The 27,298-nt window shown below is 31.8% G+C and overlaps 2 protein-coding genes across 4 annotated transcripts in view; one reads left to right on the top strand and one right to left on the bottom strand.

Moving 5' to 3' along the window:
- Positions 1 to 1,894, top strand: part of LOC130899420 (dual oxidase maturation factor 1-like) — an 87,185-nt gene extending 85,291 nt beyond the window's left edge. For 2 of the 3 annotated variants that reach the window (XM_057809346.1, XM_057809347.1), the window contains exons 8-9: positions 697 to 894; positions 1,693 to 1,884. In XM_057809346.1, the coding sequence (XP_057665329.1) occupies positions 697 to 894; positions 1,693 to 1,738 (244 nt within the window). In that variant the 3' untranslated portion in view covers positions 1,739 to 1,884. Of the gene's footprint in view, positions 1 to 696; positions 895 to 1,692 lie in introns of all 3 variants that reach the window. The other variant, XM_057809348.1, reaches the window with a different exon arrangement.
- A 486-nt stretch (positions 1,895 to 2,380) lies between these two features.
- On the bottom strand, positions 2,381 to 22,223 carry LOC130899419 (probable cationic amino acid transporter). The gene is made up of 12 exons (XM_057809345.1): positions 22,066 to 22,223; positions 16,994 to 17,146; positions 15,632 to 15,915; positions 13,783 to 13,920; positions 13,573 to 13,727; positions 10,769 to 11,010; positions 10,087 to 10,233; positions 8,397 to 8,588; positions 5,303 to 5,478; positions 5,079 to 5,232; positions 4,763 to 4,948; positions 2,381 to 4,023 (listed from the first exon to the last, which is right to left on the bottom strand). Exons 2-12 carry the CDS (start codon positions 17,136 to 17,138, stop codon positions 3,851 to 3,853), a joined length of 1,992 nt encoding a protein of 663 aa, XP_057665328.1. The 5' UTR covers positions 17,139 to 17,146; positions 22,066 to 22,223; the 3' UTR covers positions 2,381 to 3,850.
- Positions 22,224 to 27,298: the final 5,075 nt, after the last annotated feature.

Raw genomic sequence — 27,298 nt, 5'->3', positions numbered from 1 at the left:
ACAAACTCTTCGTATGCTAATGCTTTCTGAACCAATAGTGGCATTTCCCGATCCAGTTGTAAGGAAAAACTTATGATCTCAATGTACGAAAGTTTCTAAATAACTAGTTCGGAGGAAGGTGGATTCCAAGAAGATCAATGAAATGACCAACTAAGTCGCCTGATCTTACCCCTTCGATACGTTTCTGTGAGGAATTTTAAAATGTCGGTTCACGTTAACCGACAAGATATTTTAGAAGACTTGATGGAACGAATTAAACATGAAAAGATCCGCATAACACCGTAGATGATTGAAAACTCTGTAAATCACATCTACTTCATTTTTGTCAGATTGTGAACGAGACTCAATTTGAATAATTCCTGTAAGAAATAGTTTTTATTTGATGATTTGTTTAGTTAACTCAAAAATTGAGTTTTTTTCGATTTTTATTAATTTTCTCGTTTTTTCTTTTCTTCTTTGTGACTCTTACTTAAAAAACCATTTTTTCTACAAAGCAAAAAACGATCTATATCAAATAGTGTGAAAAATCTATTTTTATATTGGAAAAAAATTTTATGTGACGTTTTATTTTTTTACCTTTGTCAAAAATGGACATTGTGCGTTTTATGCATTTCTCGCATTCCTTCATAATAAACTTATATAAATCATCTTGGTGTTACCTAGTATTTTAAGGATAATAAATATTGTGTCTTACAGGAGACTGAATTCTAAAAATCGAGACGAAGACAACGAAAATATACATAACGTATCAAAATCGAATCAAGAATTTCGGTTGGAACCAAGTCCGTGGAAATATCCCTATAAAAAAGACCCTTCTCCTTCAATTTCTATAATTTCTTCTACCGTATCCATTCCAGCTTCAACAGAGTCTCCAGTATACAAAAACGATTTGAGGTAAATAACTTAACAGTTTAAATTCTAGTTACTATAGTAGATTGTTGCTGAAGAAAATTATTATTTTACCATAATTTTTGTTCATTTATGTTGATAAATAACAGCAACCAACATAATATACGAAAGTCGGCTCTTTATCAACTGAAAATATAAATACATATCCCCCAATGGGATGTCCTATAGATCCATTAATTATGGAGGATCAGTCCCTTATAGCACTTATGACGGTTTGAATTTTTACTTTCTTACTCGCTTCCTTAATGCTCATACTCTTTTAAACCATTTAGTTTTCCTATCTTGTTTAGTTTAGTCTTCCCTTTTTTCTACAGCTAGTTTCCATTCTGTTATTTTCCTTAGAGGATTCTCTTCACATCTTCTGTAACTGATCCAGTACCATCCTGGTCTACGTGCTTTTATTAATTTCTCCATTATTTTTCCTTGTAGTTTCGTGATTCTACTCGATTAACCCTTTCAAGTTTTAATTGGACAGTAAGTGTTTTTTTAAAATATTTCTCTCAAACATTTTTTTGAGTGCGATTCGTTATTCCAACATCATAGAATTTGTGCCTGCTTTGTTATTACGGTTCCTTTCAAAGCATCTAAAGGGACTAAAAAGGTTATCCAATTTTTGGGTCCTTCTTCTGTTATTACTTTTACTGTTAATTTCTCCATGTTTATCAGCCTTCTCAATACTTTTAAATATTCTTCAAGTTTTTGTTAATACTTTAGAAAATTTATTAATAATATGTTTGCAAATAGTACACTTCAAATAAGAATTAATTCAACATAATGTTCCAGGTACGTTCATCGTCCAAATAAAATCGATTCAGTGTCAATGTGGTGATATTTTTTCAACTTTGAGTGCAATCATTCGACTATATTTGAAGTGATTTTATTGTGATACGTCATTGAAATGGCCATATTTATTGCGTACTAGTTTTTAAAATAATTGTAATTTAATTTTAATTTATTTGAACGAATGAAAATGAATATTCCTTAATTTGTTTTATTTCTAACCCAACCTAGGATACCTATGGATCCCTATCCTTTATGGCACACCAGATAACTGAATTGAACATAAGCTTAAAAGGCTTTACAATTTTTTTTATATTCACCATCAAAGGATTTAAGTCCTACAAATGTCACAAAAAGTGCAAGTATTGATGGCTCAAATAAAATTTTTTAAATTGAAATTAATTACTTAAATTAGTGCAAAATAACTTCACAAGACTGTTAAGTAGATTCTTATTGAAAGTAAAAGGCTCTATGAAAGAGTCATGCTCTAATACTTAATAATAATTAATATAAAGGGATTTCATTGAAAAATAGAACAGTTGATACAGTAAAAATCACAGAAATAATTTTGCTATATTTGAATGAGAATTTAATTTAATTTAATATTTAACAGAACCAATATTCTCAAATATTTATTACTTAATCTTTAAAGACACTAAATCGAAGATTTGGGTTAGATAAATGAGGCAAAAAAAATAAAGCAAACTTTATTTCACAAAGATAAATGTAATCAATAATTATTCATCACTATCAACAATTTTATATTTATTATTGAATGTGAAACTAAGTATATAAAACAAATCCCATTTTCAACTCCAACAATTGCATTGATAGGCGATTCAAATCAAGTCTCGCTGATTCTACTTTAACGTAGCAAAAAACCAAAATATGAGACGTTTAATCCACAATCTATACATTTCATAAGTAAACTTCGTATGGAAAAAATAATATTTCAAATATTCATAATATATTTCTGAAATGATTAGTTATAAAAACATAAAGAATATAGTGCACCAATAACATATATTTAGATAATATTATTTGCTATTACTAAGTTAACCCCAAATGAACATCAACTACCAAAATAATAATTTAATTTTTATATAAAATTTTTAAATAGGCCACAACGTAACATATTTTTAAGAAATATAACAAAAAATAATTGGAAGATCACCATTAATTATCTAGTATTTTTGATAATTACTTCCACAATAAGTAATATATCTAATTGCAGTTACCAAAATATTTGCTAAACATCTTGCAATGTCTCGAACTATATATAGAGAGAAATGCTTTATTGTCAAAAAATTGTTACAATTTGTAGACAAAAGCCTGTAAAAACTAAAAAACACACATAAAAATAGCTAAATAAATATACAAATAAAATAAAATTTCAATATACAGAACAAAACCACAATGAGGAACAAAGTTATAGGTAATAATTAGTTTATAAGTCCATAGCAAAAATTAAACCAATATGTAGCATGCCCGTATTTAAAGAATATTATTAAGAGTAGAAGTGAATGCGGGAAAATATGATATCGATTTGATTTCAATTAGCAAGTGATTGTTCAGTTTTTTTTGCATTGTAAAATATTGAGCCCTCAACTAATTTTGAACGTGGAGTAGGTAGGTAAAGGTAATGCTCCGCGTTCCTAAGTGGATAGCAATGCAACGGTCTTTCTGAAATTGAATAACCGTACTCACGAATTAGGCAAACGGATTCAAGGATGAATAAGGAAGGAAGAGTTAGAATTTTTAATCTTTTAAAGAAGAAGAATTTTACAGATTCAACGACGTCAATAGTAGTATATTTATCAAGAGATGTCACTTGAATTTAATAAGGAAATAAAGTTTATCATAGTTAAGAAATTACTGTTATAAAGTATAAAAAAATAAATATTAATGAGAACCTAGTAATTTGTTAATGAGTAATTTTATAACTTGATATAATGGATATAAAGTAATTTGATGAAATTGTTTATAGAGTGACTTGTTTTTTGCTAAGTTACAGTGATAATGTACAGTTATTTAGCCGAAAAAAATATTTTACTACTTGCCCACGAATCGCCTACAACTTTACATTCTAATATATATTTTTCTTTTAAATATCTTCTTCAGAATCAGAGATAATAAGTTCATCATCCAAATAATCGTCGTGTCATCTAGTGATGTAAATAGTATCTGTTACAGGTACGGGCATCATGCGCTCCTTAAAATTGCATTCAGCAGTCATCGAAGTGTTTGGTGTTATGTTAACTTGATTATGTATTTTCGGACTTCGAAATAGTCCTTCACAGGTGCAGCAATCGCAGCGCCAAAAAAGTAGTAAACCTGAAAGACAAAAAAATGTAGCGCTCTTATAAATGAAGTATCTAAATATTTTTGAAATTGTACTCGATTTAATATACCTGAATTTCAAAATGAACATGGTTCCATTATAGTTACAACAACTTTTATATTTAACATTAAAAGCAACTCGCTAGTACCAGCTCAACAAGGTTGTGTTTTGGAGTGTTGAAAAATTGTATAAAATATTTGTGAATAACTGCAAGACTTGATGTCTGATTTTCAACTCAATGAAAAAGCAACCCTAATAGCAATTTCAAAAGAGAGAAGAAGATTCGATAAAAAAATAAATAGGGAGACAAGTAAGAAGAAGAACTGTGTACACAGGTTCTATTTAAAAAGTGGGTACAACAAGAAAAAGAGAATTAAATCGATAATGTGACGATTTTAAATTTTCAAGTTTCAACAAAATAAGTGGAAATTTGATTATTTCAAAATGATTGGAAAACAGAGGAATTTTTTCAGGGAAATAAATATATACATAGCGAAAGCTTAGTTGGTCATGATAATAAATATAAATGATTTTACAAATTTTCCACTAGGGTTTTTCCAAGTTTGGTCAGTGGATAAAGCCTGTATTATAGACCAAAAGAGATCGAATTAAAATAATTACCTGAGAATACATCACACTAAAATCTGTTAAGGAAATCTCTTTTGAATTTTCTGAGAAAACTGTATACATCAGAAGATTAGCTATAACTGATTAATTAATTTAAAAACTAACCTGCTAGAGACCAAAAAACTATTCCCTGCCAAATATCAATAAATATTGTAGATGCTAGACTAATACTAAGTGCGACAGTAGATACATTACATAAAGGAAATATAATGGACGGCAAAATTGCTTCTTTTGATTTGTCTGCGCTATTTTGAGGCATCGCTGTTATAATTATAATTGATATGGATAGACCTAAAAGATTAAATTACATACATTAATATGCTCAAATGTTATTACAGCATTACGTAAAACTTACAGTTTCATAAGATCTTTGTTTTATCAGAAATTTGAAACAAAAGAACATTTAAATAAATTATCATACCTAAAATGCTTGGCCAATATATGTTTAAAATTCTTTGGCAGTATAGAGCCAAGCAAATCGACGATATTATTATTACAATTATACAAATCACCACGATCAATGAGGTTATTCTTGTAGATCGTCTATTTTCGTTAAATTTTCCAACAGTTGCAACCTCAAATAGATAAAAATAAGAAAATGTTTTATAAAATCATGATTTTTAAAAATAATATGATAATAATTACTTTTAAACCTTCTTTATATTCTTCCACTACAATATCAATGTCAGTAGAGCTACCAGAATTTTCATCATCAGTACCAGCCACTGATTCATCACCAGCTTCTGAAGCAGTATCTTCAGCAGGATCTACTGTTAACGTATTAATGCTATAATCGTCTAGAAGAAGACATTCTCGTTCTTCTAGAAGTAATAAACAATGATATGTTGTTATCAGATGTTTTATATTTGAACCCTGTATCATAACTACTATTTTTCGACACAAAATACATTTTTTTTACTATTTAAAACTTTTGTTGATATTTAATAAATGGATATCAGATTTATTGACTGCTAACAGAATATTTTAAATATTAAGTAACGTTTGTTTGGTGCTAAAAAAGGTCTATAAGAAAATTGGTCTTTCAAATCCTTCTATCAGTGTATACACAAAAATATCCGCCAGAAATATTTAATAATTCTATTAAATTCACTATAAAAATTGAACTAAAGTCACTTAGAACCTGTTTCTTTTATTTATAAACAGTTCTTGGTTTTTTCCACGTTGACCAGTCAATTTAACTCACTACCTGTAACGTTATCCTCTAGCACAAGTTAATGAGAACACTCACACGAATACACAGACCTTAACTCACAAATAACACAAAATACTTGCAAGTTAGAATGTAAATGCTGATTCCAGCTATGGGCGCCGTACTAGGTCAGATTACTAGGTACCTACCGAACTTAGCCTAATGTAGGTTAATAGGTTAGGTTACCTTAGAGCACACCATTATCGTAAAAAACGCTGGCTGCGGAGTCGCATTATGATCTGATGATGACGGAGCCCTTGCCTAATCTATATTTCAAATTTGAAACTAAAGATACGGTCTATCTAAAACGATCGAGTTGACTCCTAGGATGGTTAGATTGAGTGGTGTATTTACATACAATTTTGTGAAAAAATACGACAGGGTGAAGGATGCTACGTTTTTCTATAGAAGAAGTCCAAAAGCCTTCGGCATAATATGATGCGGGCAATTAAATTATATGAAAATTAAAATTTTACGGATGATGATTTTGGCAAACTTAATAATACGCCTCATTTTAATCTTCTTCTTCTCATACGACACCTTCTGGTATAGCTAGTATTTTCATGAACTGCCATTGTTCTATAAGGAACACACAAGTTAATTTCCAAAGCGACTAATCAACACAAGATTAATCGCTATAGATATACTGTAACTTAATACTAAAAGCACAATATGAGATCCGGAATCCCTGGTAATCTATCTGTTCCAGGATGTTAGTTTCCTTAACGCCCATACAGGGATCATAATTATGGATGGATAAAGTAGAATGTCATAATAGGTATTTAAATAACGAAGTAATTGAAATTATCATTGAATGTTAATTACAAATACACAATATTAAATAATGTACTAACACATACTTTTAAATACTGTCACCAGATATGAATCTTATTTACGTATTGAAGAAAGTTAATTTATAATTTAAATTTACATTTTTCATAATTATTGTACGAAGATGGCTCCAGAAGTACCTGGACAAACCTAGAGATGGCAGTAGTTTTGCTTGAAAAAGTTGTCACATTGTTTAGTATTTGTGTGGAAGCTATTAATAGTGAACGTTTTCAGTGAATTTTTAAACATGGAAAAAAAGGTCATCCTCATGTGCTGCAATACTTTTATTCTAAAGGGGTTATTCCAACCAATATAAAAGCTGAACTATATTCTACCCTGGGTGAGACTGCTTCTTTGTTATCAACAGTAAAATATTGGGTAGCAGAGCTTAAACGAAGCCGTACGACCTGCGAAGATCAAGTGATAAGGAGGCATTTCAAAAAGTGAGATATATCGTATATTGGCTCAAAATTCTATGAGAAAGATGAGTGCCGCGTTTGCTTACAATGGAAGAAAAGCAGCGTTGTGAAGATGTTTCCATCGGGTGTTTGCGACGTTTCATAATCATGAACGAAACGTGGGTCAATCACTTCACACCCGAAACAAAAGAACTGTATAAACAATGGACTGAAAAGGGAGAACAGGCTCCAAAGAAGGGAATGACCGTTCCCTATGTAGTCGAGGTCATGGCATCGGTATTTTGAGATGCGCGTGAGCTAATTTTCATTGACTATCTTGAAAATGGAAAAACTATCAACGGCAAGTAATATTTGAGCTTATTACTACCACGTTTGAGCGAAGGAGTCAAGCAAAAATGGCCGCATTAGGCTAAGAAGAAAGTGTTGTTTCATCAAAACAATGCACCAGCTCACACATCCGTTATTTAAATGACCAAAATTAATAAATTAAAGTTTGAATTGCAGCCCCATGCACCCTATTTACTAGACTTAGCCTCCTCGGATTATTTTCTGTTTCCAGACTTGAAGAAATGATAACGGCAGTTAATTACTATTTTGAGGAGTTTGATGATTCTTATTATAAAAAAGGTATCGAACTTATTGATTAATAATGAGAAAAGTGAATGAAGAAAAATAATTATATTTTATTCAAAATTTGTGTTTTCTTTGTTGGGCAAGTTTCTTCTGGGACCATTCTCGTAGATTGACTGAAATAATAAATCAATTCCATTCAGTTTTCCCATACTGTATGATTTCTAATATTAAGAAAATAAAGTTTGCTATGAAAATGTTTTTGTTTTTTTTAAGAGACAATCATGATAGATGATATAATTTATTTTCGTAAGAAAGTAAGACATAAAGGTGAGTTATTCTCCTAGAAAGTAATAGATAAATATTAATTCAAAGAGTTTTTAATTTTTCTATGTCTACGAACGTTAAAAATTTTGCATAGATGGCGGTAGCTACGCCGTTTGCAGTAATACTTGCGTCAACACCACTTATTTTCAAACAAACATATGTAACATTTTGATATTAGGAAGATTTTAATTTTTTTATTCAAAAATTAAAACTGAAATATAAATCTTAACACACATCATTCTTGTATCCTCAAACTAAAAACATATCTTGTGAAAGAATGACAGCGTATTATTAAACGAGAGTAACAGATGTGAGAAAAGAATGCTGTTAAAAGAAGCACGTATTCAACTGTAGTGTAAGTCATGTGACATTTTTTACTTACCAATTCTTCTTCTTCTAGTGGTTAATTTTTGTGTGATGTTTTTTGGAGAGCCAAGCTTATGAATATAATATGGTTTTTTCTTGAACCAATTTCTCAATTTCTCCTTGATATTCAACAAGTTAAAATTACTTCTTATTAAAGGTGTCCCACCGTTTCCATGAAGTTTACTGTACTGGACGTTGGTGTTATGAACTGAAATTTTTAGATTTTTGTTGACAAATACATCCGACTCAAAAGAGCTCATTCGAACTATACAAGAAAATTTCAGCTTTTTTCTAAGAAAGCAACAATTTTTTTGTTGCTAGGAACGAAATTCTAATGAACTAGGTTGTTCATTAGTACCACTTCACTCACATTCATAATATAAATTGGTCATCGTTATGTGATACGACACTTTTATTTGAAAGGCATTAGACCAAACAATATAAAAGCTAAACTAGATTCTACTCTGGGTTAGATTGCTCCATCGTTATCAACAGTAAAATATTGGGTAGCAGAGTTCAAACAAGGCCGTACGAACCGCGAAGACCAGCATCACAGTGGTCGATCAAATGAGGTGACGACTCCAGAATGGCGAAGAAAATTCACAAATCGGTACTGGATGATTGTCGACTGTATGTGCGTGAGCTAACAGACATAATAGGCATTTCAAAAGGTGTGGTACATCGCTTATTAATTGAATATTTGGACATGAGAAAGCTGTGTGCAAGATGGGTGCAGATTTGCTCACAATGGAACGAAAACAGCGTCGTGAAAATGTTTCCATCGAGTGTTTGGCAATCTTTCACAGAAATAAAGCCTGATTTTCGCGCCGTTTCATAACCATGGATGAAACGTGGGTCTATCAATTTGCACTGGAAACAGAAGAACAATTCAAACAATGAGGTGAAAAGGGAGAGCCGGCTCCAAAAGAGACAAATACAATTCCACACTTATTGCAACGTTAGAGCGATGAAATGAAGTAAAACCGCCCGCATTTGGCTAAGAAGAAAATTTTGTTTTATTAAGACAATGCATCGAGTCACACATTCGTTATTGCAATGGTCAAAATTAATGAATTAGTTCGAATTGCTAGCTCATGCAACCCTATTCGCCAGATTTTTGTGTTTTCTTTGTTGTGCCAGGTACTTCTGGTACAATACTAATAATTAAGTAACCCTCAGAGATCGAAGAGAAGAGAAAATTTTGTGTATCTATGTGTATCTCTTAAGATAATTATCAAAACAGGCTTGGTAGTAGTGTGACAAGTGGTAATAGTGTGTAATAGTACGAATATTACCAGCCCCAGATGTAGGTAATTAGCTTTCACATTCGACTGTATTTATTATCTATTATCCTGTTGAGCTTTTCCCTATCACAACAGCAAAACCTCATTGATGAAGAGGACACATTGATTTAACATCAAGGTCTAGTACAGACGCTGTAGAAAAAAGGGAAATAAATCGATTCATATTATTAAGAATCTCGATAGGTTATTAATTCCTGAAAAATGAATCAAAAAGTAATGTTTCTTTTCACTCCTGATAATTAAAATTCAAAAAGATTAGGAATGCATGAGCTGAATTCTATTTTTGACAAATGGAATTCCCATTTTTAAGAATTCAAGTCAATTTCCTTTTGTTCGGGGGAAATAGGGGTAACAGTTCATATAATTGTATATTCAAAGAGGAATTTTTATATTTTTACTCACCTAAACAATCATAATTAATCTCAGGTTTATATCTATTATAAACTAACTGGCAGGATACCAAAGCACATTTAAGAAGTGCTGCTGTGTTTAAGAGTTTGATTAAATGTGCTAGTGGACAAGCGAAGGCTAATATGGCAGACAGACTTCCTAAAATCAAGAAAAACATATATGTATATTATAAAGAATGTATGGATATTATTTTGTATAGGTACTAAACATGTCTATTCCTACGACTTAGAAGATGATTCCATTGGGATGTAATAATTGATGGTGTTCTATTCTGCTTCGATATAAATAGAGCTCGTGGACTGGAGCTCGAAACACGCTTCCCCCAAAGGAAACATCTCATGAATTAAATCACAATTTCTTGTTTTAGTAGTCCACGTTTCTAGCCCAGATTGTATTTAAGACTAGACGTACCTAAGGGGCTGCTCAACGAAATGTTTGTATATTTATAGTGAAGTAATTTCCCAGAAGCAGCCAATAGCAGTTCTATCACCTTTAGATATATTTAATACCTCATTGATAACTCTTTCTATTGTTTATTGTCTCTCCAACATAAATTAATATACTATAGGAAGGTTGTGAAAAGTCAGAGAAATAAAATAGGATGAGTTGAAAAATTTTTAAAAATAAAAGAAATTTTATAAAAGGTTAAAAAAACAAAATTCTTAGATCTTACCTGCTGCAAATATAGCGAGAATGGGAGCTCCCGTCATTACAGTTCTGTATTGAATAGACGGTACGAAAATCCTCCATTCTTTACTGCCAAGTTTAACAAAAGCATTGTAAACCATTGGTAAAATTTGTATTAATAACAGACATACCACAAAAATAGTACAAGCAGATATAATTGGTCGTGCCCAATCAACGTCACGACTTTCGAAAATTTGTACAAGTGGAATTGCTGTTCCAACAAGTTCTCTAAAAAATCAAAATCACTATCAGTGAAAAGACTTTTTGGAGTAGTTGTACGCTTCAGTAGGCAAGATTTTTACTTTTCAACTTTTTCATAATCAAATAAATGAAAGCTTCAGTTGAAGTACTTGATTAATATCAAATTAATTGAATCGGTTTTGTATGACAAAATATGATTACGTAGCTTAAGAATAATAGACTTGCCAAATCAGTTTGTTTGGATTTGTAGGAGCTTTGTGGAATTGCTCTAGATTTGGATCTTCTCTAAACTACCTAATTAATTTTGTAGATAACTTGGTACTGTTATGTTTATTCAGTAGTAGTAGTAGTAAATTTATGCGATTTTCTCTTCACTTAAATCGATATATATTAGGTTAAAAATCTGTTGTAATATACAGAAGGATTTCTGATTGATTGTGAGAGACGTCACTACTTTGTATGTATTTAAGGTTTTGATCATTTTTTATCGGCGATTAGAAGAACAGAATACCGTCTTCTTCCTTCTTCCATAATAGGTCTAACGCCTGATTCTTCTTCGATAGCTTTCTTCATCTAAATTGTCACTCCACCTCTTTCAGGGTCGACCTCTAATCCATGATCCAAGATAACATTTATCTCTTGATATTTTTACTAGTATCGTCTGTCAGTCGACTTATATGTTGATTTGCATTGTTGTTACGCTGTGGTTAATGTTTCACTCTTTTTCGAGTTCCGCTTGAGAATTTTCATTTTTGTGATCTCCAAGAGTGGTTTCGTTTTTAATGTTTTAGGTCTTGTTTTTGATGTAAGGGTTTATTCCGCCTTACCACGTTCTGAAGACATCCAGCGACCTTGTTTGCTATAGCTACTTGTCCTATTACCTCGTTTTCTACGACTCCATAACTGGTTATGTCAATTCTATGGTACTTGTATCTCTATTGTATTATTTGACCTTCTAGTTCTAATTTGCATTTAATGGGCTCTTTGGATGTTGTCCTGTATATAGTTTTTTCAGTCGAAATGGTTATATTATTCTGTTTTCCTATGAGATTAAAGATATTTAATAACTTTGAAGATCATCTTCATCTTCAGCACATATCATGGCGTCATCGGCATAGCACAGGATTTTGATTTACCTATCACCCTTTCCGTAACTTTTGTCTAGCCGCACCTATTTCATGGTTTTATCCACTATTATGTTGAATAAAATGCGACTAAGCGGGTCTCCTTGTCTGATACATCTATTGACTAGTAGGGGTTTTGTTTGTTTACCGTTAATGCGAGCCTAAATTTGATTGTCTGAGTATGTGTTTTCGATAATCTGGATCATATTGATAGGTATGTTTCTATGTAAAATAGGTGAATATCATATTCCACTTTGAACGTGCAAATGCTTTTAGAAGGTTACAAGAATAGAATACCGTTAAATGAAATAAGGGAAAGACAGTTTAGATAAGGACAAACATTAAAATTAATTTGCTTCAAGAAAATTTCTCGAGCTCGTGTCTAGACTATTGAAGTGTGTAGGAAGGGTAAAGTTACGCTTCAACTTCCAATTCTAATACCAGAATTGTTTTCAAAGAAATCAAAGAATTTTCTTGTGTTGAAATTCTGTAGCTAGCTTATCCGAAGCTACTTTTTCTTTCTCGAAATCTGTTCTGTACAGATAGCGATATTTCTTAGATGTCAAAGCATAAAAGTTCCGAAGGATCTTTTTGTGACGATCCAGTCCGAGAAGAATCCGTCAGTAATTCTCTTCCAGATTTTTCTATCTCTTGGAAATCTTGATTGTAGGTGAATACCTCAAAAAGGTTCCGTTCCAGTGAATGGCTTTTGCCATTGGTACGCTTGCACGAGTACGTAATGACTCAAACCAGATATGAATCGATAAATGGTAATACAAGCTCTTATAGCAGCCTGACTATCGGAATTGATCGCTATATACATTTCAATCAATTTTTCCCCACACCTTTCAAAGGCATGTATTTCTGTAGATTCCTCTCCCAATATCCACTTAAGATGTACTTTCTCCAAGAGAATCACGTTGCTTGTTCTTTAATTATCTCATTATCTTGGATAAAAGCTTCTTGGGGTGATCTATCTATCACCATAATTACTCCAAACACAAGCGAAATTTCTTGGATAATGAATAATATTTAAAGCAATATTTCAAGGTTACAGCTCCAGTTTATACCCGAGAAGTTTTTCCACGATATCACAGCGTAGACTTTTTATTAGATTTTAGAAATTTCATTTTATTTCTACACCAATGAATGAATTTTAGTAGTTACTGATCTTAATCACGTATCTCTCCTGAGAGATACTGAATACACTGTTCACACCACCAGTACACCAACACTCACAATTACACTGTCTGACGGGCGTCTGGATAACCCAGTTATCGTCTTCAGAGACTGAAGGTTTATCTTCGAAACGCGCATCAGATAGTGTAATTGTGAGTATTGGTGTAGTGGTTGTGTAAACAGTGTATTCAGTATGAATATCGCTAACGGTTCCAGCAATTCTAACTTATTTCTATTTGTTTTCAAGGAACTGAACTCTATTTTTTATTGAATATCTAAAACTTACTTATGATGTGTCATCATAGAAAATATTATTGCAGTTGTTGTATAAATGATCAGAGGTGTAAAAATTATTGCAAACATTTTTGCACTTCCGTTTCTATTTACTCTTGGAAAAATATGTACAAATCCATAAAAACATTTCGACGCAGCTTTCAAAACCTAGAAATGACAAATACTTTTTCTAGAGGATGCAATTACGACACAAGTTACTTACTCTTCTGAATGTATGTACTTTAAAACTTTCGCACCATTTTTTGAAATTTATCACAGTGTAGAGGCTTCCAGTAATTGTAAAAAATACAAAACCACATAATAACGTTACTATAACCAGTACGGATATAGTGTGAGATCCCTAAAATAATAGGAATCCTTAAAATTGCTTGAAGCTATTTATAGTATACCTATATAAAATAACACTAAAAACGTTGGCTTTAAATTAATGTTAGTGAAAGATTTTAAGAATTATAAATTATAAGATATATTAAATATTTCTCAAACTATTCTGTTTCTCTTTTAAAAGATGCTTTGTGACATGAGACATAACTCTAGAGATATAAAGAAGCATTTTCATCTTAGTAGCACATATTCTTCCCAAGGTAAAGTATATTGGCTTACAGATATCAAGCACAAAGTTTATGAAAAATATCGCTAGTTTTACTAAATATCATCATTTGCAGTTCTGAAAATTGTTAGTGACCAAACAAAGCTCTTCTCTGTGCTCTGTTGTCTGTATGACCGAATAGATATTTCGATTTTTCCAGTATCTGTTGTTCATACAATTGGATTGCTTTTTTCTATTGACGATTTTGCGATCTACAAATTCTTGGAGTTACATTCTGATTCAAATTATCTTCCAAATTATTTGGTCAGAATCGGAATGAGGACGATCTATAGATAAAGCTAGACAAATTCAAAGGAGGGACGTAAATATATTCACAGAAAACTAAATAAGAACCAAGAAGTTTCAAATTCGTTGTATATGCTTAAACAGCGAATAAGATTATTAGTTTCATGTACCTCGACGTCAACATTACAAGTAGCAGAAATATAACAAAAGTAGTGGCCTTTTAAGGACATTATATGGGGAAATATGAATATACCAATTATGAGAAAAGGAAGAATTTACTGGAAAACGTTGTGAGATTTGTCATGACATATACTGGATGTTGGAAAAACATTAACTGACCCAGTAGTTAAAATCATCAACAAACAGCTGAAATAACAGTGCATATTTTACTAGAAGAGCAACGGCATAAGACAAATTAGCAGGGTACAAGATGGCTTAGAATCTGGTAGCAAAGTTGTAAAAGACCACTGATTCGTTCGATATGATTACCGAGGTGTAGACGTACGTAGAACCACGTCATGAGAAAAGGGATAGAAGAAGAAGTTTTTATACAAGACAAATTATTCTCATCTTTATTGCCTGGCATAAATTGCGCCCTAAAATATATATGCATTTATTATAGACTCCTTTATCTAATTATTGACGTAAATCGAAGGAACCGCTTCTTTGTTCTCCGCCCTCTATATAGAGTTCGGTTCCAGTATGTTGACAAATAGTTTACTTTCTGGACCTCTCTACATTATTTTTAATAGTTAAGTGAATGTTATTTCTTCAAGTGTTTGCCCAAAATATATCATTTCTCATCTTTCTCACCAGCTCTTTCGATTTATAGAACCACCAGAGAAAAGGTCTCTGAAGATAATGAGTCAGATAATATACTTGTGATTATTGGTTCACTATAGATACGAAAGAGTTCCTGACTCAAACTTAGTACGTTTCAATTTTTAATAAATTCCTTATTCCGTAATATCGATGCAAATATACTGTATACTTTAGTTCAATATCAATTGGTTTTAATGATAATTGAATATTATTTTTGGAAATAATAATATCTATCAATAAATCAAAATTATTACTTTATGTAATACAACTATATAACAAGATATTATCGATTGAGTGTTCTATCTTACTATGCAAACACGCAGCGAATAAATTTCTTTGTAATTTTTTAACAAAACCTCAGAAACTTTTGATCTATAATGTGAAACTTATTTACCTCAAGGCCCAACATGAACAGAATCGTAACCACAACAATGATGGTTACTCCTAAAACATCCGGCCACGGTTCTCCTAGGGAATGTTGTTCCATTCCGAAAAGGAACTCTCGAAAGTGCCCTTTGCTAATATAATCCACAGTGGCACTAGCCAGGCGAGCACACGTAGCGGCTGCTACTAAATTTGTTAAAATATCTAACCACAGTATCAGAAATTCTAGTACATCCGTAAACTTTTTTTTTCTGTATTGTTCCTGCGGTATCGAAGTAGTATAAGAACATAGTCCTAAAAATATGAATTAAGTTTGAAAACAACATTATATAAATATTAATTTTTCAACGTCATTTTGTTAATGCGTCTGTTATTTATACTAAATTCGCCTTTTATATTGTTAGAAAATTTATTGATGATTCTGTATTATTGTAGATGCACAGATTTTTATTAATTTTCACCAATCTACACTGATATTTAACTCTACTCGTTGATTAACCTATAAACTGAATGTTCATGATACACACAATGTTTTCCAATGTTCACTTTTTTTATTTAATAGACATATTAAAATAAAACTTTAATATTCGAAGTATAATCCTTCGTATTCTATAGTTTATATCATTTTTTGGCAGAGCAAGGAGCTGTTAACACAACTCTACTCGATGTTTCGCTTGGATCTCGCTTAATTCTTTCATAGATTTTACTTAACGATTTCATATCCGATCTTCAAGTACCTATAATTTCGCACTCCATACTAATAATCATTAAAAAAACGTATATTATTTCGATATATTATTATGAATAAGGTGAGCTTTATCAGTCAAAATAGAATAGTAGTTACAAAAAACTTCAGGAGAATGTGAGGTGTTCATGTTCATGGCCCTTTTTTGATCAAATTAGAGGAGTTTTTTGGAGTTGGAGGAGTTTTTACTGTTGTACTCAAGTTTAAATATTAAGTTTATCAAACAAGAGTAAGGACTCATATCTTTAGATAGTGTTGACCCCTTTCCTTTAAATGAAAAAAGCTTTATCAGAATCCAGTTGATTTTCCACTATTTTCCACTATTGGTATTATCGCATACTTGGTAATAACAACTAGGCACAAATAAAAACATTCTAAAATTCCTCTGAAATACTTTCAAGATGGATTTGTAACCGATTGCTGTTTATAGTCTTGTGTATAATATGACTAAAATTATTCGGGAATTTTACAACTACACGTGTTTTAGACCACATGTATTTGAGTAATACCGGGCATTAATTTCAAGAAGTAATAGAAGCAGCTGTGACCGCTTTGCACCTGATCATTGATAAAATTCAAAATCGTGTGTTAAAACGAGTAATGGTGTAGCTAATAAAAAAATCTTACCCGAAAGGATCGATACTATAGCAGCGACAAAAATACATATTACCGTTTCCGCACCAGTGTATTCTGAGGCTACCAAACTTATTAAAACGAAGAGCCCAAATGACCAATGAGTTAAACAATATACAAAATCTTGTAAAATACCCATTTAATGATCTGAAACAAAAAAAATTTATTCAGTTCCCTGCATATGCATAGAATTCATAAGAAATAAATAAATCTTACACGTCAAAATTGTATCGTACAAAGAATGATATTTGCTTTATTTGTTACATGTAAGAACGAAATAATAATAATCAGAGGTAGTTATGGATACATAACAGATTTCTGATAATTAGATATTGAAATGATAAGTACAGACATTTGATTATATACAATAAACTATAAGAAATGCTAGCTGTGTTTGTAATGACATTTCTCCAAAAGTTTAACTAGATTCACCAGCTGCAGTTTACCACAATACCGGTAATGTGAAAGTGTTACTTATTTATTTGTCTATTTCCAATATCAATTGCAGATTATAAAAACCCTTGCCGACAATTCAGTTTGATCCATCTACCATAGGCGTTGATACCTCATTTTACAAATTTATTATTTTTAGAAATACTTTTAAAAATATGTATATCTACTGCGAGAAAGAATTCGTTATATCGAATCATTATTAATTGGAAGGCTTTATACGCCGTTATTTAGTCAGATGCACTTAATTATAGTCCTACTTGGAACTTAGAAAAAAATCATTTTCATACCTCGCTAGCTTGCTACAACTGATTATTAAATTATAGAACGCAAATAGACGAGTTCTGGAGACGATTATATTTTCGTAATTCTAATTTTACGTTTTCCCATATTAAATCTATAGGGTTAAATATGCAATAGTAAGGAGGTAATCTGAGAAGTGTATGTTCATTGCACAGCTTATCAATATAATAAATTGCCTCTAACTTTGGACCTTTAACAACAGTAAGCAATTCTTTGCTTTTTGGGCCTTTTTTACGATCGCTGACAGGAATATTTTCTTCAGACTTAAATGCTACAATTTGAGCTTTGTTTCTTGGTATCTTCAGGAGTTGATGCGTTCTTCATAACGATTACTGTTCATTAAACCACTTTTTTAATTCTGCTGTCATATCTTCACAATAATCAGTTGCACAGTTTTAAATTTTCTGAGCAGATATTAATAAAGTATTAGGGATGAAATATAATGCGTTTTCCTGTCCATTCAAATATCAATTTTTACTATTGTGAACCCAAACGAAATTTACTACATTGTGACTGTCAAACCATGTTTCATCTAGATAATTTATTTGTATATTAGAACTTCGGTAGTCTCTTATCTGACGCAAATAACCTTGTTACCATCAAACGATCCTTACCATCCGTTTATTTAGTTTTTTGTGTTTAAAACCACATGCTGATAAAACTTGACGCAGTATTTCTAAACTGATATAATTGAATTCTGGATAATCTGCTACCAATTGCTATATTACTTCTAATGTCGCAACCCTGTTCTCCTTATTTAAACTATAAATTGTGCTACGTATGAAATATTTAGTAGCTTTGTCAACTGATTCGTGACTACTCGATAAAAGTAAAATTTATTTACTCCAATTAATTCAGCAATTCTTCTTATGATTGCATTATCAGATTGATGTGTTTGTATATCTAAATCTTTTTTATTAAATTCATATCTGTCTTTATTCTCACCACAATGTGTAATTTCATTGTCTTCATTCGCCCATGGTCTAAAGAACGCCCTTATTTCTATTTATTTAAAGAAAGTTATCAATTAAATTAATCTCGCCAAGCAACGCCAATGTCTGCTATCAATATTTCGAAGAAATTGTGTACATACAGCTTCGGCCAATAGAAATGCATGTATGTTTACGATTCGATGTTATGATTGGTAAACAGTGGAGATGAGAGTCTACGTGGACTGACTATTTGTTAGATGTTTCCCGAATTTTATACGGGAAGTAAACATTATTTTTCATTTCTTAATTTGGTATGAGTGCCGTGCGCGTATTTATGAAATATTGATTGATCCTGGCATTACTGTAGGTGTTTGTAAGACCGCCCTGCCTAGTAAGTAATTGCGTGTCCTAATTATTTTGTGTTACCTCACAGGTGCACAAAACACACAAATAATTAGTGAAAAATCCCTTCCTGCAACGGTAGACTACCCCATAGATTCTGGGTAGAAGCAAAGAACCAGCAACAAAAAAAACACCTGCTTTCTTCGGTCTGATATGGGATGAAGATATAAGAGGAAGCAGGAATAAACATACCGGAACAAACATCCAGGAGACCCGCAAAGAGGAAAAAATAGCACGACATAGTGCAACAAGTTATTTGAAAAATATATTTGAGCAACAAAGAAGTAAGTCTAGTAGGAAAACTTATAACCTAAAAAAAAATCGCATTTACTTTAATGTCGGAACTAGAGGATCGTTATTAAAAGAAAGAAAGCAATTCCGGAGGTTTTGTAATAATAAAGAAGTTGGACGCAATAATCACACTAGGTAGAGCTAGAAGATAAAATAGAATAAAATACGAAAAGAGAATTAAGAGAAATAATAGCAGAATTAAAGATTGAGATACTTAATAGGAATTCTATGAAGGGATGGCGATGATACGATTATGAGAAGTTACTAAATCCAAAAATACCAGAAAGTTATCAAGAATGGAACGACTAAGATAATCTCGAATGGGATGAGGAACACCACTTGATACAGCAGACCTAATAACCAAAGTGATCTTTGTAAGTCCAGTTGACCCAAACATGATAAAAGGTATACAAAACCAATTTAGAGAAACGTAACACCAATTAATGGAAATACAAGAAGCATTTGGAATATAGGAAAATACAAACACGATCAAAACGGCCAAAAGAAGGGAAGAAACAACGAAAAAAATTATAAAAATTTCCCACAATGGGAACGGAAAATACATATATGAAAATAACTTTTCTATACCCAAAAACGGTGCACATGAGTTTTCTAGGAGTCAAGATATGCTTAGGTTTCACTTTCGTTGGGGATGAAATGTGCCTTTATTCCATTGACTCTCGTTTCTAAGGTGTCGTAATGTACCAAGGTTTCATCCCCATGACTAACCGAGAAAGAGAATCATCACCGCATCATTGTTGCGTTTCAAAAACTGGAGTTAGCTACCCATCATAAAGAGTTTGAAATTTCAGTTGTTCAGTTTTCAACCTAGGTTTCTCTCCACTTGCGTAAACCAGTTCATCAGTAACCAAAGACAGTCCACATCGTTCTTCCTCATGCATTTGATCACGTCTTTCATTGAACTGTATCTCTCATCTAATCATTGAATCACTCATAGCATTTTGTCCGTAAGCCTCGCATATTTGCCAATTAACTTTCTTTGAATTTAGAAAACGAATGACAAATCTGATTTCACGAGCGGCGGCATTTTCAATTGATACTGCGATTATAAAGAATACGTCGGCAGCAGCGATCTGGAAATGGCATATATTTCTTTTGCTTGAAGAGTAATTGCCGCGTTTGCTCGGAACTGCGATCGCAGCCTCGGATAGCAATAGAAATGGGCTTACTGTAATATTTTTATTATTTATTTGAACTATTTCTAACGGTGGGGTGAATTTATACACACTCTCTCTTACTTATTCCCCCACTTACACTAGACACTATGATAATGAAATTATCACTACTCATATAGTTGAGTATTCACTACTTTTAAAATTTATTAAAATTCAAATGTTACTTCTTACGGTTTCGTTCCGTTCACTATGACACCATGAATTAGAAACTGACTTCTCGATGCTAAACAAGCACGTATTTATTTCAGAAAAGAATTTCTAGAATTCTAGAAAGTACACAAACAAATAAATAAATAAAAATGCCTTCCTAGAAATTTGTTCCGTATAAACAAATGTCCATTGTATTAAAAAACATGTGAACAAACAATTCCGAGAATTTTTTTGTATCCAACGCGTTCACCAAATTGTTTCCTCTTCCATCATGACCGAACAGGACCGGCTTCACGATCAATGTCTTAAACCAGTTCATAACATTACCTCATAGCTTTATACTTGAGTACTTTACATCGATGGCAATTATTTTATCGCCTCTAAATAGAGGAAACAATATAAGCATTTCCTGAGTACAACCACAAACCCCAGCGTTTTTGCCATAAATACATTTAGTAAATTTTTTGGTGTAGCTTTTCCCCCTATTTACAGTTTTTTCTATAATCATTTTTGGTAATGGTCCACCTATGGTTTTTAATTCTATATTGTCTTCCTTTAGTTGGTAGTTTATCAAGGGATGATATAATAAAGGAATTATGTAATAATAATTTTTGAAGGTTCTGCGGCATTGTACCGTTTATGCACTCCTGTTTAATGTATTTCAATTATAGTTAATAATTATGAAAGTTGATAATATCTCAAGCAATTCAATTGAAATTTCACGAATTTGTAAACATAGTACTAATTTCAAGTATTTCAAAATATTTTGATTCCTCTAATTTTCTAAATAAATTAAATAAAGGTCTTCAAATTAATTTATTAACTAGTAACTGGTTAACAGGAATTTGTAGGTAATATTTTTTTATTCTAATTTTTGAACAATTCATAGGGCAGGGTTAACTAAATGTATTTGAGTGCGTATTAGAGAAATTCTTATATGACAATCTCACTTTTTGTTAGTTTCAAGTAAAACTAATGGAGTTGGGAGCGTTTATTGAAGCAATGACCTATTTTTGTCTGTCCGTATTCATACTTATACATTAATTAGTAAATTTGAGATTCTATTTATAATATACAATTAAAGAAGCCATGGAAGTTGATAACTTATTATTACAATACTTTATTACCAGAAAAATGTGTCAAAAGAATTGGTGATTTTTGAACAGTAATTTTATTGATAGTGAATATTATTACTCAGAATAATTTTAAAATGACTCTATGTAATTGCTACATATATCCTTTCATCTAAATCGAATGACACACAAGGCAGTATCGATCTGTTTATGATTATACTTAATATTTATGAAGGATAAAAAATCACCAATCATTTCTGAAAACTTACCGTTTACTGCAATATCAAAAACACAATTGAAACACATTCTATCTTAAAAAACAGTTTTCGTACGAATTTTACTGACTTTTTTTTGAGAACTTGGTGTCATTTCAACGACGCGGTACCTGCTCTCCTGCAATCTTTCTGCATTACTAAATCAATAATTTCGTTAACGCAGTCGCCACTGAGGGCACATGGCACATTTTGTCTATTGGAAAGAAAACGGGATCATGCACGTGGTTGTCGTCGAATACTACGTGATGATAGGATTAACCGGAAAACATTGTCTTCGCTATAAAAATTTCGAATTGGGAATTTACACTGTGAAAAAGTTCTTCGAACGATTAGTCGAAATGAACTTTTCGTCTGTATTGATTAATATGAAACTGTCTCTAAAACACTAAAGCAAGAATAAAAGAAAGCGAAATATATTGATGATGAATATAAAAGACAAGGGAAGAAATTTGAAAAATATTAAAAGAATACTTCGAAGAGCTTGTGAGCACCAGTCGGTAAACATAGGCATTAATAGAGATTTCAAGAAGATAAGAACAGAAGGAGTGGTAGAAGCTATTAAAACATTAAAACAAGAAACAGCGAAAGGAGTAGAAAAAATAACAAATAATGAAATATATGGATGAAGAAGGAATAAATAAACCACCAGTATTACCAAACGTTATAATACATCAGAAAAAAATATTGCACACTATATTTATATATAATAGTAGAGACAAATAGAGTCACAGAAGCACAAAAATATTTACAATTAGATAATTAAGTGAGTAATTGATAAGTAGATATGAGAAAATTCTTTCATGCACTATATTTTTGGAGAAACTGTTTAACAATATAAGGAAGTTCATTGAAAATAATTAGAAACAGTAAAAGATGAAAATGATGACAAAGATAATGAAAATATTTACAAACAAACCACGAAGAATCGAGTGAGTTTACTACAAAAATAAGCGTAAAACAAGAATGTGTACTAAGCTGTTCTCACTAGCTATATATAAAAAAAACAATATGGAGGGTTGGAATTTTGGATCAACTCATATAAGAATTGATATCCGTAGATGATTTGTTAGTTTTGCGAGATCGCAGGAAAGTTTGGTAATATTGAGTACAGAAATTAAATATATATAAAAAAACGAAGATGATAATTTCAAAAATAGATTTAGTTACTAATATTCAAATATAGGAAAATCTTGAACATATATAAAGCCATAATTATTTAGGTGCAAATATAGAACAAATTGCAGGCAGGAGCAGGAAATGGAAAAAACTAGGATTAAATGGTTAATCATTCATTATAAAGAAAGAATAATACTTTGGAAAATAAGAACTACTAAGAAAAATATTTTGAAAAAAGTACTGATGCCCATACAGGTGTAAGACATGCATTGATTCAAAATCGACTAGACCAGCCCGTATAAATGCAATGGAAAAGAGTTTCCTTAGGAAAAGCGAAAATAGAATGAAAAAGATATGAGAATTAGAACATATAATCAAAGTGAAGCACAATTGAGATAGTGTGGATACAAGGGAAATGCATAAAAAGGTGAAAATTTAGAACTTGTGTATACGTTAGTATGAAAAGTTTTCGGCCAATTGTTTAAAAAATTCACAGTTATTCTCATTATAGTATTGGGCTGTTTACGATCCTGAATTTGGTATATTGTTATTATTAAAATATTTTTTTTGGCTAACAATCATTCTTATCTTCTCTTTGACTTCTGCGAATGATTCAGTTTTCCTTTTTTTTATTATTTCAATTCATATAGAGAAGAGACATATTATAGAAGTTAATGCCAATCATGTTTTATTTCAGATGAAAATTGCAGACAAGTTCAATAAGTTATTATTGTATTGTAGGTACTACAAAATAATTCATGAAAATCATTGAGAAAAAGCAACGAATTTCACACATTCGGTTTTATTCTCTTTGGGACTATTGTATTTATAATGCCCCGAAAGCATTAAATAACATACTATATTTGTGCATTTTTTCCAAAACTCACATGAATTTGTATTCGGGTTCACTTTTTCTGTCTTTATTCATCTACTCATCCATCCTTTGCATTGAAATCATTTTATCCTCTTCCCATGCCTTTTTTTAAAATTACTATCACTAAATTCTCCGCTTTTTGGTTCCATATTACGTAACAATTTTGAATATCACTTATAAATAACTCTGTATCAGTATCCGAATCTCAGTCAGTATCAATGATGCCATGATAATACGAGTTAACACCTACGTTTTCCCACATTCGGGTCTAGTTATGGACTAAAATGAGGCCGCGCGTAAGGCTTGGCGTTTGTAGGCGACAGTACAAAATAGCGTCCACGCGAATACGCAACGAATTCGCCGCGCGTGCGCGGCGCGATCGTTCCGCTCGCAATCCACTAGTATGATAAGGCCCTTAGTGTTTCTACAAACGCACATCTTTGATTGGACAATGGAATAATAGAAAACGTTATGCTCAAACTGTTCCTAAATTCCTTATGTTATTACTGCAATTACTTTAAGAATAGAATGTAGCATTTAATGTGAGAGTCCAGCATAAAACTAATAATAATTAGATATCTAATTGAAGAAGTGTGTGACTGTTTATTTAAAATAATATTTTCTAGAACTATACAAGAATCTTCTTCATTTAGATTCGATCTCAATAGTAATTTTATTGTATTCCGGTTTAATATATATACCTACTTTAATAAATAATAATTGGATTGTCTTATTTGTTTTTCAAAATATCAAAGTCTAAAAGCATATAGACAATAAACAAACTGATTCTTCTACCATATTTCTTTTTTCTGAAAATACAAATACGAGAGAAAATTATAATACTGGAAAACGATTTTATTATTCAGTGAAGTAGAGCAGAATACAGGTTAATATTAGCGAGAAGTTTGCCAAAGAAAAACTTTTTCATATTATATACAAGATATTGAGTTGAAATAAGATGTCTGGAAATTCCATGTTATATTTCAGAAAAGGCGAATGATTTGACGATTGTAGTGATTATTTTATCAATATTAAACTACCTATGTTACTGTACTATATTGAGCTTTTACACAGAACGATGCACATTTATAAGAAAAAAATTATGAAAAACCAAATTTGATCAATTGATTCAGATTACTGCATAGTTGAAAATTTATCATTCTACATATACCTACTATTATTCTTAATTGAAGAAGTGTGAAAAGTATCAAAGAATCTCGACCATAAAACTGATATATGAGTCTGGCTATTAAACGAGACTGCGTGCCTAGAGGGCGCCCTAGACGGGTGGGGTAAAAAACGAGTAGTGCGTTGGGTATCTCGATATCCGTTTCCGTCAAGAACTTGTTTTTTTCTCGTGCCGAAAACCATGTGTGACGAAAAACAGGAGCCAACGTATCAATTTCAAATTTCTTACTAAACTCCGACTTAATGCTATAAATGGTTGAGTCCTATGGAGACAATTCTCTATGTCGTTTGCACATTTTTGAGTGATCTAAGCGGTTTAGTGAGGGCCGAGACAGCACTGAAGATTACCAGCAACCAGGTTGCCCTGTGACGGTTTCAACTCCGGAAACATTCACCAAACTGTGCGTGCAGATCGTCGAATGTGCATGATTGCTGAGGCTATGAACGCCGATAAAGTAAAGGTTAGAAAAATTTTACACGAAGAATTACACATGACAAAAGTTTGTGCGAAGTTGGTGCCAAAAAATCTGACTCCTGACCAAAAGCTCTTGCGTGAACGGGTCTGCTCAGATTTCCTTGAAACGTTAGGAAAAGGGACCCCTGATTTGAAAGGGACCCGATTTGAGTCGTTGGAAGCGGTAAAGCAAAAAACGGCAGAGCTCCTAAAGGTCCTTACTAAAGAAGACTTACTTCGATAATGGAAAAAATATAAAAACCTTTATAAAACCCTTTTTTGTATCCAGTCTCGTATTTAAAAGCCAGAGCTCGTACGCGAGTTGTGAAGAAACACGATAAAAGTAATGTATTTTATATACATTAAATGAAATATTTCATTTGGTATCGTTTCTTGACAGTGGCGTTTCATAATGTTGTATTTAATGCATGTTATGAATATATTAATTTATTTTTGGAAGTCAGTTTGCACATGTCCAATGTCCAATACGAACATTTTATCATCTATTCATTTATAATAGAACCTAAAAATATTGATAATGGGTCTCCGCTGAGTGTGGCAGAATCATTATTTTCTACTTTCACTGTATTTTTTGCTTTCTTAAGGGGAAATAGAACAACTGTAATGTATTTTATTTTTTCCCAAATACTGCATCGATCCATAAATTTGAACTTTTTATGGAAACTCATATCTTCCATAACATTTAAAACATATTTTGTATAACAAATTTGACATTGACTTAAACATCGAATCATCATTTTCAAATGTCATTTCTAACATTTCTATTCCATATTTTATACACCTTTACCATATGGAATCTTAAACAACACAATATTGAAATAGCGTATAGTCAACCCCTTAATATTCAATATCTTTTTACTAAAGTAAAAGATAAAACACCAATAAATAAATTGAACTGCTTGGATATTTTCCTTAATTAACTGTTTGATGAAGTTATCGATATCACTTCATATATTTTCAATACTACAAGACTTCAAGGCCCATGACTTACATTTCTTTTCTCATCGTTTTCAACTGATTTCACAATTCTTCTCCACAAGCTGCGATTCTGTACTTTTGTGCTCCAATTCGGTTCTACCTCCTTCAAAACTGCAACCATTTTTATGTTTCCTCCCTTCTTCTAGTATGCCCCAACCATCTTACTCTTTGAACTTTTATGTACTCTTGTTATTGATGGGTATTTTCACAAATCTTTCAGTTCTGCGTTAGTTTTTCTTCTCCATAGCAATTCACTTGTTGTTATTCCCCCAAAAATTGTCCTCAATACCTTCTTTTTCCTTGTTTCTTCAGCATTTGTGACTTCAGTAAAGCAAAAAAGGTTGCGAAAAAATGTATTTACTCGGCATCTACCCACCGTATCATGCGTAGCGCTAGAATGAATGCAGTGAGCTTCTCCATTTGAGCACTCTATTATTTTAGCTCACCGGAACTATAACTTTGGTAAGAAATAACGGTCGAATTTAATTTTATGAGAAGGTGTCTACAAGTCACAAGAACCGATAAAATAAGAATTGAGACATCGAATGGTAGAATGATCAATAACAAGGAAACTAAAAAATTGTACTGTATGGTCA

The sequence above is a fragment of the Diorhabda carinulata genome, chromosome 11 (assembly GCF_026250575.1).
Source record: "Diorhabda carinulata isolate Delta chromosome 11, icDioCari1.1, whole genome shotgun sequence".
Taxonomy (NCBI): domain Eukaryota; kingdom Metazoa; phylum Arthropoda; class Insecta; order Coleoptera; family Chrysomelidae; genus Diorhabda; species Diorhabda carinulata.
Note: the sequence above shows the minus strand (reverse complement) of the source record. Positions and strands in the feature narration are given on the sequence as shown.

Coding starts and splice junctions, on each gene's coding strand:
- LOC130899419 (XM_057809345.1), bottom strand. CDS start 17,138: ATGGGTATTTTACAAGATTTTGTATATTGTTTAACTCATTGGTCATTT. Junction 13,728..13,782: donor AAGTACATACATTCAGAAGA/GTAAGTAACTTG, acceptor TGTCATTTCTAG/GTTTTGAAAGCTGCGTCGAA. Junction 8,589..10,086: donor GATTAATTATGATTGTTTAG/GTGAGTAAAAAT, acceptor TAAAAATTTCAG/TTCATAACACCAACGTCCAG.